Source organism: Trichosurus vulpecula, chromosome 3, assembly GCF_011100635.1.
Source record: "Trichosurus vulpecula isolate mTriVul1 chromosome 3, mTriVul1.pri, whole genome shotgun sequence".
NCBI classification, from domain to species: domain Eukaryota; kingdom Metazoa; phylum Chordata; class Mammalia; order Diprotodontia; family Phalangeridae; genus Trichosurus; species Trichosurus vulpecula.
In genome coordinates this window covers 81,807,390-81,820,437 of record NC_050575.1, presented here as the reverse complement: position 1 = coordinate 81,820,437, position 13,048 = coordinate 81,807,390, and the positions used below count along the sequence as shown (strand labels likewise).

Sequence of the window (13,048 nt, the reverse complement as noted above, 5' to 3'; positions counted from 1 at the left end):
CAGGATTGTAGTATTGGAGACAAATAAATATAAAAAAACAGAAAAGAGGTGGAAAGCAGCCAGTTGTGAAGGGCTTTAAATGTCAAACAGAGGCTTTTATATTTGATCATGGAGATTATAGTTTATAATAAAAAGCATTAAACTTCCCTGACATTATTACTTTGGTTGAGGGATGATTCAACTAACTCAGGGAGGAAGAAAGGGTCCAGCTAATCTTCCTTCCTTCTCCCTCCTCTCTTTACTCCAGCCACACTGTTCCAGGCTCCTTCCGAACTTCTAATATCCTATTCTAAAAGCTAACAACAAAACAAAACCAAACCAAAAATCCTGAAGCACCTAGAACAATGCCTTGCACATAGTAGGTGTCCAACAAATAATTGTTGTTCTGATTTTGATTTAAGCTCACTTATCTCAAGCATGTACACTCCTGAGAATTGGAACTGGGCAGGTTTAAAGTCCATTGCCTCTGATGTACTTAGAGGAAGAACCACTGATGGACAGAACACACTAATTTTTTCCAGTAATATACGGAATAGTGCATCTCCAGAACTGCCCAAGGAGGCTTTGAGATTTTGATTGTAGGAGAAGCCCTAACTGTTTGGGCTTGGGCAAAAGTCATCTACCCTCAACACAGAAATGAATAGGATAACCTACAAGAGGGTCCATCCAACCTAAGGAGTCTATGAAAGGTCCTTGATTCCCAGCTGAACCTGGGAGCAGCCCAGAAGAATGGCAGGCAGGCAAGCAGGCTGGAGTGGCATCAGCTACAGATGCCCAGTTTTGCAATTATCCATTGCATGCACATAGATAATATTGTTGCATTAGAGCCAATTACATGGTGTTATGGACACACAACACACAGATTACACCCAGAGCCAGGAAAGCACACAATGATAAAGCGGTGGCCTAATCAGAGGAGACAGAGGGAAATGTCAGCCTTGTTAAGGCTGCCAGCACTGAGACTGCTCCAGCCAGGCCCAGATCCTCCAGATCAAAGATGTCTATCCTAAGCAAGATTAGGGAGCAGCTACAGAACTAGGCAAATGAGCTCCTGGCATTCAGCAAGAGGGACCTAGAAGCTGAGATGGGAAAAGAAGTAAAGTCGAGACTCTTCAAGTGTGACTGCCGTTCACATCCTGAGAGAGCCAGCGGCTTGTTATTTGCAGAGTCCAAATCTCCTCCTCAAAGCTTCTACCGGTAGCCAAAAACACCAAGTGCTCCGTATGATCTATATTCAGCTCAATCAGTTTCTAGGAAGGGGAGAGTAGGCAGAGACAGAGATAGTAGACTATTTTGATCACAGCCTCTTCCTCAGCTCACTCCCCTCCCAACCCCACTAACTACGTTGGGATTCTGTGCTGTTTCTGATGGTCTTAGCCTCCTCCTAACTCAGGCTCCAACAATGGGCCCATGTGCTTACCTTACCTGACAGGTGAAGGCATCTCTGTATTCACCAGAGAGCCTTGTAGCTAGTCCATGGTCGGGTCTCCATTAGTAGCAATCAGAATAGGCAGATTTCTTTTCTTTTCTGTTTTCCATTTCAGATGGAAAAGTTGCTGAGTAACTGCAGAGGGAGGGAGGTAAGGACAAGGAGATGCCAAGGGAGAAGAGGGAAAGAGAGAAGGGAGAGGAGGAGGAAGAAAAAGAATGGAGGGGAGGAAGGAGGAAGGAGGAAAAGGAAAGGAAAGGAGGGGGAGGAAGATGAAAAAAGGGAGGAAGAAGGAGAGGGAGGAGGAGAAAATCAATTTTAAATCAAAATCAGGGTTTCCTTAGTCTGTGACAGTAGATTTGGCCTTTCTGTCCTTCCTTGTCATGAATCATGGCTGATATGCAGGCTGGCAAAGTAGTGCTCTGGAGATGGGCCCTGGACTAGTAAACCTCGCTTCTTGTACCTGTCACTATCACTTGTTTCATTGTATATCCTTGTGAAAGTCACTTATTCTCTCTGTGCTTCCGTGGCTCCCTTCATAAAGTGGGGATGATCATCCCTGCTCCTTTCGTTCTGAGCTGATATTTCTGCTAAGATTTGCAAAAGGAGGGCGGTATATACATACACACACATGCACACACACATATAAACACACATTCATATATACACATATATACATATGTGTTGGGCAGCAAGGTGGTGCCACAGTGCACAGAGCATCACACCTGGAAGACTCATCTTCCTGAGTTCATATGTGGCCTCAGACACTTAAACTATCTGTGTGACCCTGGGCAAGTCACTTAATCCTGGTTTCCTTAATTTCCTCATCTGTTAAAAGAGCTGGAAAAGGAAATAGCAAGCCCCTCCAGTATCTTTGCCAAGAGAATTCCAAATGGAGCCTCGAAGAGTCAGACGTGACTGAAACAACTCAACAACACCAAATACATACATACATACATGTATATCGAGAAGATACCACAGAACTAGAGAATTTTAGAGCTAGAGACAGCCTCTAGTTAATCCTTCCTTGCCTTATAACTAGGCAATAAGAAAATCAGCTGTCCCCTCATTGACCAGCATAGTCCTCAGCACACAGTAGGTGCTTAATGCTTGTTTAATTGAATTGATCAGTTGAAGTGACATGCCCCAAATCACAGTATTAATTAGTGGCAAAGCCGAGACTATAACCAGTGACTCTTGATTCCCAAGCCAATAATTTTTCCTCTCTGCTGTAGTATCTTTGATTGTCCTCAATTATTGTTAATGAGTCAAATATTTTCTAGTGCCCCAAGTCACTCCATTAGTTAATTGTGTGCTAGGAAGAAGTTAACTCTTTCACAGCTTTAGGATAACATTTAGGGCAATGGAACAAAAAATAAACACATTATGGTCAACCTTGGAGAAGAGTTGAGAAAACGCATATCCCTCCTTTACTTTAAGAGGTGAGGGACTATTGGTGTGGGGTGTCACATGTACTGTCCAAAACAATTTCTGGAATGATCCACTGAGGAGCTGGATTTGGAGGCAGGAAAATCCAAGCTCAACTCTTACCTCGGACCCCTCCTAGCTCCATCACTCTGGTTCTCTTAGTTTCATTTTTCTCGACAGTCAAATGGGGGTAATATTGCACCTACCTCACAAAAGTATTGTAAAGATCAAATGAGATAACATACATAAACCACTTTGAAAACCTTAAAGCAATATGCAAGTGGCAGGTATTACTATTATTAATTATCATTATCAATTATTATCCTTCTTTTAAGTCTCTGTCATATGAAATTACTTTCTTTGTAAAGGAAGTACATATTCGGAGGCTGATGTGATACAAAAACAAAAGACATTGATGGAATTGTCCAATTGTCCAAATTATAATTGTCCAAAACAATAAATGTTGCAGCCAGAATGTTGATAAACCTTGATAATAACAGTCACAATTAATAATAATAACGGTTCATGATTCCACAGTACTTTAAGATTTACAAAATCTTCCTCAAAATAGCCCTGTGAAGTAGGTCATCAAAATATTATCTCCCTGTTACAGATGAGAAAATTGAGACTCAGAGATACAATACAGCTGCACAGGTATTACCAACGTTACAGCCTCTGCCAAAATAAATCTTTAAAAACAGGTCTAACCATGCCGTTCCTCTGCGCAAGTAGTTTAACAATTCCCTCTAGGAAGAAATTTAAATTTCTCCCTCTACCATTGGAAGCTCCTCATGATTTGTCTCCACCTACCTTTCCAGGAGAGCTGATTGTTAACTCTTCAGTGGGAGCATTTACACCTCGGAAATTAGCAAGTACTACAAATCAGAGCTTGACTTATTGTTTTGTTGAACATCTACCCTTAAGAAAGAAATGGAGAAAACGTTAATACAGTAGATTAGACTTTAAAGTATGCCATGGGTATCTCCCCCTCCCCCCACCCCCAGCCTGTTGTTAAACATTACCAGCACACATTATGTAGACGCTAAGAGCAGGCACACAGAGCCATTCCGCACCAAATTCTCCAACTGTGAGCAGCAAGCGTTGTGAAGGCTGCAACCCATCCGAGTTACTGAAGAGGGGGCTCGCCCCAGGGACCAGTGAGAAAGAGTAATAAGAGGGGTGCTGCATCCCTTACTTATCCAGAAAAACATAGACACTAAGATTTGGGATTTCAGAGTTCTTTAGACTAGCTGTTAATACACCTAAATACAACATATTGAAAACTCCCCTCAACTACATCAGTGAAGGGGGGATCCCTCACTCCCTCACTTTTGTTGTTGTTCAGTCGGGCCAGTCAAGGCTGACTCTGTGTGACCCCATTTGGGGTTTTCTTGGCAGAGTTGATGGAGTGGTTTGCCATTTCCTTCTCCAGATCACTTTACAGATGAGGAAACTGAGGCAAACAGGGTGAAGTGACTTGCCCAGGGTCACACGGCTAGTAAGTATCTGAGGCCAAATTGGACCTCAGAAAGATGAGTCTTTCTGACTCCAGGTCCTACGCTCTATGCTCTGTGCACTATGGAGCCACCTAGCCACCCCAGTCCACTTTCGGGTCATTCTCACTGTAAAGAAGCAAGAGACAGCAGGCAGACACAGTAGATTCAGGGGCAGCCATGGTATAGTGAAGACCTGAGTTCAAATCTTACCCCTTGACAGCTGGGTGACCAAGGGCAAGTCACTTAACTTCTCAGTTCCTCATGCAATTCATTAGATTATACCTACATTAATGAAGGGAATTTCAATATGGGAGCTCCTCCTCCAAATTCTAGGTCTGGACCAAACCTAGATCCACCTTTTTATCCCTTCCACTCATTGCTCCTGCCCTGTAGGGACCAAGCAGAACCAATCAAATCTCTCTTCTTCTGTGATAGGCATTCAAATAATCACAGACCCCTATCATGCATATTCAGCCCCTCACCCCTAGTATTTTCTTCTCCCCTACTAAACATCCCCAGTTCCTTCAACCACTCTTTATATGATTTAATCTCCAAGATACGTGGGGATTCCAAATAGGTGTGTTTTCATGGCGAATAAGAAGCAAAAGTGGGCTTCCTCCTCAGGGAGAAGCTGCTAGAGTGATCAGCCCCGGAGAGAGTAACCTGGCCCTGCCCCATAGGCCCTCACCACAAAATGCTGGTGGTTCTGAGTTGAGCAGGCCCAGGTGCCAAATCATCAGAGTCTGAAGACAGTGTTTAGCCATTTTGGTTGTGGAATAATTGCTATTATCGTAAATGCTTTATAGCTCTCATTATAGCTCACATTTAAATATCAGTATAATAATACATTAATAAGTCATCTGTGCAGTGTTGCTGTCTGCTGTAGTTACAGCTGAAGACCGGTGCTTAATTGTACCATACATGCAGCCAAATTAGGGCCTGGCCATTTGCTGGAGATCTCCCTGGGTTGTTTGGTAAATGCTGTCACTGCAAATGGAGGGAGAGAAGACCAGAGGTAGGGGTGAGGGGTAGGAGGAAAAGGTCTCTGTTATTTAAAGGGCCCGTACATCTTTGCATTTATGAGGTAAAGAAGCTATTCTAGTGAGCATCTGGCAGTCGGTCAATTTGGTTCAGCACAAGAAACATTTATTAGGCAAGGCACTTTGTGAGACACCACCAATGTCAATGATTGTGGATGTATTTTGATAAGGGCTCTATGAGAAAAAGGAAAAAAACAAAAAAAAACATGGTCATCTGTCTTTTGGTAATTTCCAAACTGATGGGGAAGGCAAATAGCATTTAGAGCTGGTAAGACTGTGAGAAGTCTAGTCCAGCTTCTTCATTTTACAAAGGAAGAAACTGAGCCCAGAGAGATTAAGTAACTTTTCCAGGCTTATGGAAGTACTGAGTGGCAAGTCAGCATTCACATCAGTCAATAAAGAAGCATGTTTTAAGTGTCTTCCACTTAATTTTAATTTAATCTTAATTCCATATCAGGTACTAATGTACTAGGCAATGAGAAAAAAGTACAGGGTATAAAATAATCATTACATTATAATGGGAGAGACAAATATACATACAATATGAATGTCAAATGAATAAATACAAATATATATGTATATATTATATATATATGTAGGTATCCCAAAAGTCTTAGTTCAGTTTTAAGCTTTAGTAACTTCGAAAATGTAAATACTACACATATAACCTATACCAAATTGCTTACCATTTTAGGAAGAGGGGATGGGGAAAATTTTGGAACTCAAAATCTTGTAAAAATGGATGCTAAAAATTGTCTTTGCATATAATTAGGGAAAAATAAAATACTATTTTAAAAAGTTAAAAAAAGAAATATAAATGCTACAAATTTACAAAACACATTTTAAAAGTTAGTTATTTTAAAAGTTTAACATGTTGATGTTCAGTTGATTTTCAAACTTTGTAAAAACTTTCATTAGCTGCTGCTTAGCGACTGAAAGGATTGCATTTGTAATCGTGGCCTTGGGAAGAACAAGGTTTTGATGCATACATGACAGTTTTGACATGACCCCACAAGAAAAATCTAATGGAGATAGATCAGGTGACTGAGGTAACCAAGTCAGGGGCCTCCTTTACCACTCTACTGGTTTGAGAAAGCCTGTGCACGCAGTATCTCCACATATGAGGCAAAAAGAAAAACTACAGTCAAAACAACATATAAGTGGGGGGTGGGGTGGGGAGCGATCAGGGAACTCCTTTAATCAACTCCTTATACATATGTCCCACAAAAAGGCTGACTTCTGGATTAATTAATTAAATTGATTGGGGAACTCAAAATCACATAATTAAGGGACTTCCCTGACTAATTTCATAGAATCTATGAAATTAGGGAACTCCTTTGATCAATCCCTCTATACTAGGGTTACAAAATTAGACTAGGGCTATGCGGCTTGGTGTTCATAAACTATGTGTTGAAAGGACTTGAGAAGTGGCAGAAATGAGTGAGGTAAGGGACATGGGTGAACCAAAAGAAGAATTAGAAAAAACAAGTTAGGAGTTATCGAAGGATCCTTGTTCTTAATGTTCAGCCTCGGGGTGACCCTTAAATCTTTTTCTACTGATTGTCCAGCATATACAGGACCCACCTCTTTCACTAACCCATGGGCCTTGGCCCATCCCGCTTTTGGCTGGGTAAATGTGAAACACAAAACTGCCACTTCTCTCATTCCTTAGAGCCAACGAGATTCCTGTCTGAGGATGGCTCAGGTGGTAGGGATCCAGCAATAACAAGAAAGTGTTTTATTTGGAAACCTGCTTTGGCTTGGACGTGGGAGGGGATGTAAGCCCAACTGAAGATTATAGATTAGGTTAGTTCCAGAAATGCCTCTGGTTATATTTCAGTGGGATGGGGAACGAACTGTCTGGGTGGGGATAGACACCTTCCAAATGTACACTACCAGGCCATTTGACAGTCTCTTGGCATTCATACCATACCGTTGTAACATTTCCCTCCCAGCATCTAGAAAAGGGTTTTTTTCCTGTCCCCACAGCCCTTAAGCAAAACTGTCCCTAGGTCTGAAGATAAAGGAAGGGGGCCGTCCCAAGCATTCTGCCTCAGAAGCTTCAGCCAACGTGCAGGTAGTACCGCTAGCAAACTCAAGCCCGTAGTTGTAGTAGAGGCATGGCCTGGCAGTAGAGGCATGAATGATGGTCTTTGTGATGTGGCCAAGCCTGGTGTGTCAGAAGGCCAGTTCTCTGAGGGTAGAAGGCAAAAGTAGCCCTCCTTTGCTGAAGCAAAGGGGGAAACCTTCCCTACTACTGGAAAGGGGGGAGGAGCATGCAGAGAGGCGCCAGTATAGGGAGGAGCAAGATAATGAGGTCCCTAGTAAATTGTGGAGGAATCAAGGACAATATAGAATGACAGAATTTTAAACTTGGAAGGTATCTTAGAGATTTTCCAGTCCAACACCGCCCCCCTCCTCCACACTGGTTTAGTTTTTTGGTTTTTTTTTTTTTTTTTTTTTACAGTTTAGGAAACTGATACTCAAAGCTGTCACTTGTCCCAAGGTCACAAGGCTGAGAATAAACAAAGAGGAAATTCTGCCAAAAAGCTACATCCACAATCCTTATTTTTCAAATTCCTCTGCATATTGTAACTTAAAAAACCATGGGAGTGGGCAGGAAGGGTAGGGGTGGGGGTGCATTATCAGTCTCAGAGCTGTTATCTCCATGGATGGGTATGGCAGAAATGGATTCCTCATTCCCATATCCAAACAACCCAATTCTCCCTCACTTGACCCTGCCCCTCAGAGGGTTTTTGCTTTTGTCTCTTTTATTAATTTCCATTTCCCATGGAATCTTTGATGAACTTTACAGCTTCTAATCTGCCAAGAAGTCATCGATGTAATTAGGAACAATACAAATGACGGCAGCCTGCCCTAGACAACTCACAGCCAGTTTGTTTATAGAAGAAAATATTCATCAGATCCCTGGACTCAGAGCAAACTGACTGGGCTCTCCCCTCTTAGGGAATGGGAGTGGGGATTATAGTTCCCCTGCTGGAAACTGAGGGTTTGTCCTAAGAGATCCATCCATCTAGGCTCAGGATTTAAAAGGACCCCTTCTCCACTGAGCTAAGACATGAGTTCAAATTCTACCTCAGACACCTGTTACCTGTGTGAATCTGGGCAAGTCACCTAAATTCCCTCAGTCTCAATTCCCTAATCTATAAAATGAAGCAATTGGACTCAATGACCCATAAGGCCCCTTCCAGCTCTAAATTTATAATCCTATCATCTCTAGGATATTCATCCTATAATGTTATGTGTTCTAGGTATCTATGCTCATAACTTAAACCCCTACTGGTTACATGGTGGTTGCAAACTCTTATATGTCCATAGCTTCCTTTAAAAAATAATGTTAAAAACTTATTATTGTTACTGTTGGCAAACACCTGTGATCACTGGGGCTGGGGCCAAGGCCACTCCACCCCTCACCTTCCCACCACCCACCCCCAACAGGGACAGGGAGCCACCAGGCTGCCTAAAATAAGTGAAGTCAGCCTGGGTCAGAAGAACAGAGCAGGTCAAAGTTTCTGTGAAGATCAGCAGTGGAGTGAGGCTTGTAAGTGGACGTGGCATTCCCAGCCTGGGCAAGACAGGGAGATCCAGTCTTTAAATTTTTTTTTTAAGTTTGCTATCGTTCTATAGGCACTGGGTTATCTAGCATTCCTTGAGGTCCAAGGAGAAAGTTGTTAATGATCAGGGGGATCAGGGAAGGCTGCAGAAGAGGTAGCATTTGAGTTAGATCAGTGATTCATTACAAAATTAGAGAGAAAGAGACCAACAGGGTGTTCTAGCATTCAGACGGAATCCAGAGGTGCTGAAAGAAAAGCAGGATTTGTCCACCTGGGGAAGCGAAGGATCTGATGGGTGCTCCTCTGCATTTTGGGTTGTTGAGCGGCAACCCATATTGGGTTGGCCGTGTTAGAGCCGGCGTCGCCATTCCTAGTTCTGCTGTCACCAGTAGGTGCTCTTTGACTCTCTCCAGTGAATGCAGCTCCCCACACTCCCTCTTTATAATCACAGGCTGCTGATTTATGGGCACTCTTATAATCCTCCCCTGTCCTGACTTCGCCTCATGTAAATAGCCCTCTCCCCGCCAACACAGATCCATTGATCACCTAGTGACGTCTCTTCCTCCTCTTCTATCTCAACAGTACCCTCAACAACAACAACATTAGCCGCATCCCGGTCACCAGCTTCAACCACATGCCAAAGATCCGCACCCTGTAAGTATCTACCTCCTGCTTATTCCCCTCCTCTGCTTATCCTCTCCTCCCCCCATGCCCATTGCACATTTCCCCCTCCTGAGCCTCCAAGAACCTCTGATGCTATCACCTGGCAACTTTGGGTTGTTGTTCTTCGTCTTTTAAATGCTTTGAGTAGACCCAGGCTTGGTCCTCAGGGCACGAGTCTCTGTGACAAACATGGGAGCAATGAACCCCTCAATAAAATAGGAAATCCCCCCCCCAAACATTTAGCTTTCAAGGCCCTTTTAGAAGACTGACCATGCCGGTTTGTAGAAATGGAACTTCTCTGGGGTCTTGGTAGTAGATAGAATTGAGCTATGTGGCAACGGGCTTTAGCCAAACACACACAAGCCCAAAGTACAGTAGAACATTGAAACTTTTACCCAGAGATCTGAGCAAAAGCACAAAGCAGCCAGACAGCTGTTTCAAGGAGAATGCAAACCTCTTGAGGACAGAGATGGTTTCATTTCTGTCTTTGTATCCCTAGCCTCTGGCATACAGTAGGCACTTAATGATTGCTTGATGAATCAACCTGAGCTAAACCGAATACAGCCCCACAGAGATCTGAGAATTCCCAGGGACCTCAATGAAGCCAAGTCGTCCATCCCCCTGCCTCCTAAGAAGAACAGCAAGTCAGAGAGATGAGATTCCATTCTGCAAGTCAATGATTTTAAAGGTTGGCCCTGCTCCCAGATTAGCTTCCCAAATCTTCCCACAGCCACTCATGTAACAATGTAATTGGCAAAATAAAACATAAATTCCTGCATGTATATCTTTTCCTTCCTCCTTTAAATGTGTGGAGGATGCAAGAGATGAAGGTTTAAGAGAAGCTCATTGGGACGACTCCAAGGGCTAAAGCAAATCCTAAAAATAGTGAATGAAGAAGGCAGCCTGTGTCTTGGAGAAGGAAGCAGTGAGCTGCTGCGGGATGGAGTGTATATCTCCCCAGACAAGCGAATTGAATAGAAGAAAAATGACTCTCACCTGCAGAAATTGGCAGGCTGATTCCTGTGGGCTGATAATCAGTGATTTATACTTCCTCTCCTTTGTTGTCCTTTAAGGAGTAGCATTAATAGAAGCCAGGGCTGTTTTCTTGGGGGGTGGGGAGCAGCCCGGAGTTGTTTGGTACATTGTTTTGAGGAGACCTTTGTGTTTGTGGCTGCTGTCATCCCCCCTGATATTCCAGAATCCTCGTCTGGTGATTTCAGATCAATCAATCAATCTCACCCATTCCTTGAGCTGCCTGTCTGCGGCCATTTTTTTCTTTAGTTTAATTTCAGAGATGGCTTTGTATATCGCTCCCTGGAGGCGTGCACTGACTAATCCCCCCCCCTTTCTCTGTAATTAAGGGGGGGATAGATGGGGCAGAAGGAGGGGGGTGAGGCGGAGAAGGGAAGGAAGTCATAAATAGGATTTATAAAGGGAAGCTTTTATATTGAATTCAGAGAACCACATTTTATAGAAAATGAACACTGACCCCTCTCTAAAAGGATTTGCTGGAAATTTAATTTCAAATCTGTGGCTAAAAGGTACCTTTATAAATTGGCATTTGTATTCATTTACCTTATGTTCTCTAAAGGTAGTTTCATCAATATTGAGTGCACCGTGGCAGTCCGCTAATGGTCACACAGCAATACGCACCAGTCAGCCACCTCTACTATTCAGTGTATAAATAAAGACAAACAACAAGAACTAGGGCCACGTGAGGAGAGGAGTCTGGGCTGGATGGAAATGGTTTACTTCTTTTTACCATCCATCTGTTTCATCAAAAGCAGAAGGACCATCAAAAGCATAGCACATGCCCAGTAAACAGAGCCAAAGTATGGGAGACCCAGCTCTTTTCTATCTGACTCTTTCCTCGATGCCAGATCCTTAGGAGCCAATCCATCTACCCCTATCATCACCTCTGTCGTTACTTTTCACAGAAATTATTTAAAGCCATTTAAATAATTCTATACATACACACATACATACACACATGCACACACACACACAAACACACACACAAAAATTCAACTTTAGCTTAGGATTATTAGAAACATTCCTGGCAACATCTAGGGTCAGGTTTCATGATCATTTAACTTTCATATTAAAGCTATTTTTTTCCTGATGCCTTCTATCCCAGCTTCCAAACTAGACCACACAGGGCAGCTTAGAATAATCAGTCAGGCCAGGCTGGCCCATTAACTCTGACAGGTAAAGTTCATAGAGGAAGAAATTAACCCCACCCACTGCCCCAGTTCTTTAGCCAGAACCTTCATTGCTGGCTCTTAATGTCATTTTGGGGGGCCTCTCTCGGGATCCCCTTTGAAAGTGTCACAGTGGTGCCTTTTGATAAAGATATGGTGGACAGAAGATATGGAATGAGGCATACCTTTACAGACTTGGCCAATATGTTGGCTTGATTTTTGCACATATATTTATTGGTTATAAAAACAAGATTCCATTGCATTGGAAAGTAACAATCATTTTTTGTTTAAAAAAAAAGAGGGGGAGGGGAATAATAATTAAACATTTTTTTAAAAGTAGAAAATGCTTTATAAGCCTTTAAAAAGGGGAGGAAATAGAGGAAGGCTCATAGGCACAGGCTGGTGGTGATAAATAAATATGTAACAACTGAAAGAAAATGCCCAGTGGGACGGGGATCTTCCAAAGGGATGAGGGGAGGGGGATCAATACAGTTGTAGAACTCAAGACACTTTTTTTTCCATTCTCTAAATTAATCAGCTCAGTAAGAATCTGGATAAACCTTCTTTTGTTGTTACATTGATCTCTTACCCTTGATTAGAACTGACAAGAATTAGCCTGCATCGATCCCCTCTCCATTTTTTGTTGTTTCTTCCTCAAATGACTTTATTTATGCTTATCATGCGGCTCAGCATTCGTTTCTTAAATGGTGAATCTCCTGCGGCCCCTCCGTCGTAAGTGACGGCTACAGGAGGCAATCGCCTTTACAAATCCAAATGGAACTCTGATGGAAAGGTCTTCGGATCCCTAAAGAACAAAGGAATGCCTCAGTCCCCAGGTCTAGCTGACACCTGTCCAGTGCTTCCTCATTGTCCCTGATGACTTATTTTTGAGTGAGGTTTCACTCTGATTGTTTTCCATCCCTGCTGATGGTTCTAGCAGATCATCCCATGACAGTAGAGCAGTTATCTGTAGGTTTGGGGCTAAAGAATTTGTGTTAGTGCAAATAGGCTTTCTAACTAGACTCCCCATAGGAAGAGAAAGGAAAAGCAGCATGCCCTCGTTTCAGTACTGAAGTGAAGGTATTGATGAAAGGCATCTTGTTCCTTCCCACTTCCCATCAAGAATGGTGATTTCGGAATCAGTCGATCAACAAGGGGAAAGGGGAGGGGAGGGAAGAAGCATTTATAAATGCCTACTATGTGTCAACCATGGCAC

The 13,048-nt window shown here is 42.8% G+C and overlaps 1 protein-coding gene across 1 annotated transcript in view; it reads left to right on the top strand.

The window, feature by feature from the left end:
• Nucleotides 1–13,048, top strand: part of SLIT3 (slit guidance ligand 3) — a 792,609-nt gene that overhangs the window by 601,754 nt on the left and 177,807 nt on the right. The window contains exon 7 of the mRNA XM_036752562.1: nucleotides 9,551–9,622. Within this exon, the coding sequence (XP_036608457.1) occupies nucleotides 9,551–9,622 (72 nt within the window). The remainder of the gene's footprint in view (nucleotides 1–9,550; nucleotides 9,623–13,048) is intronic.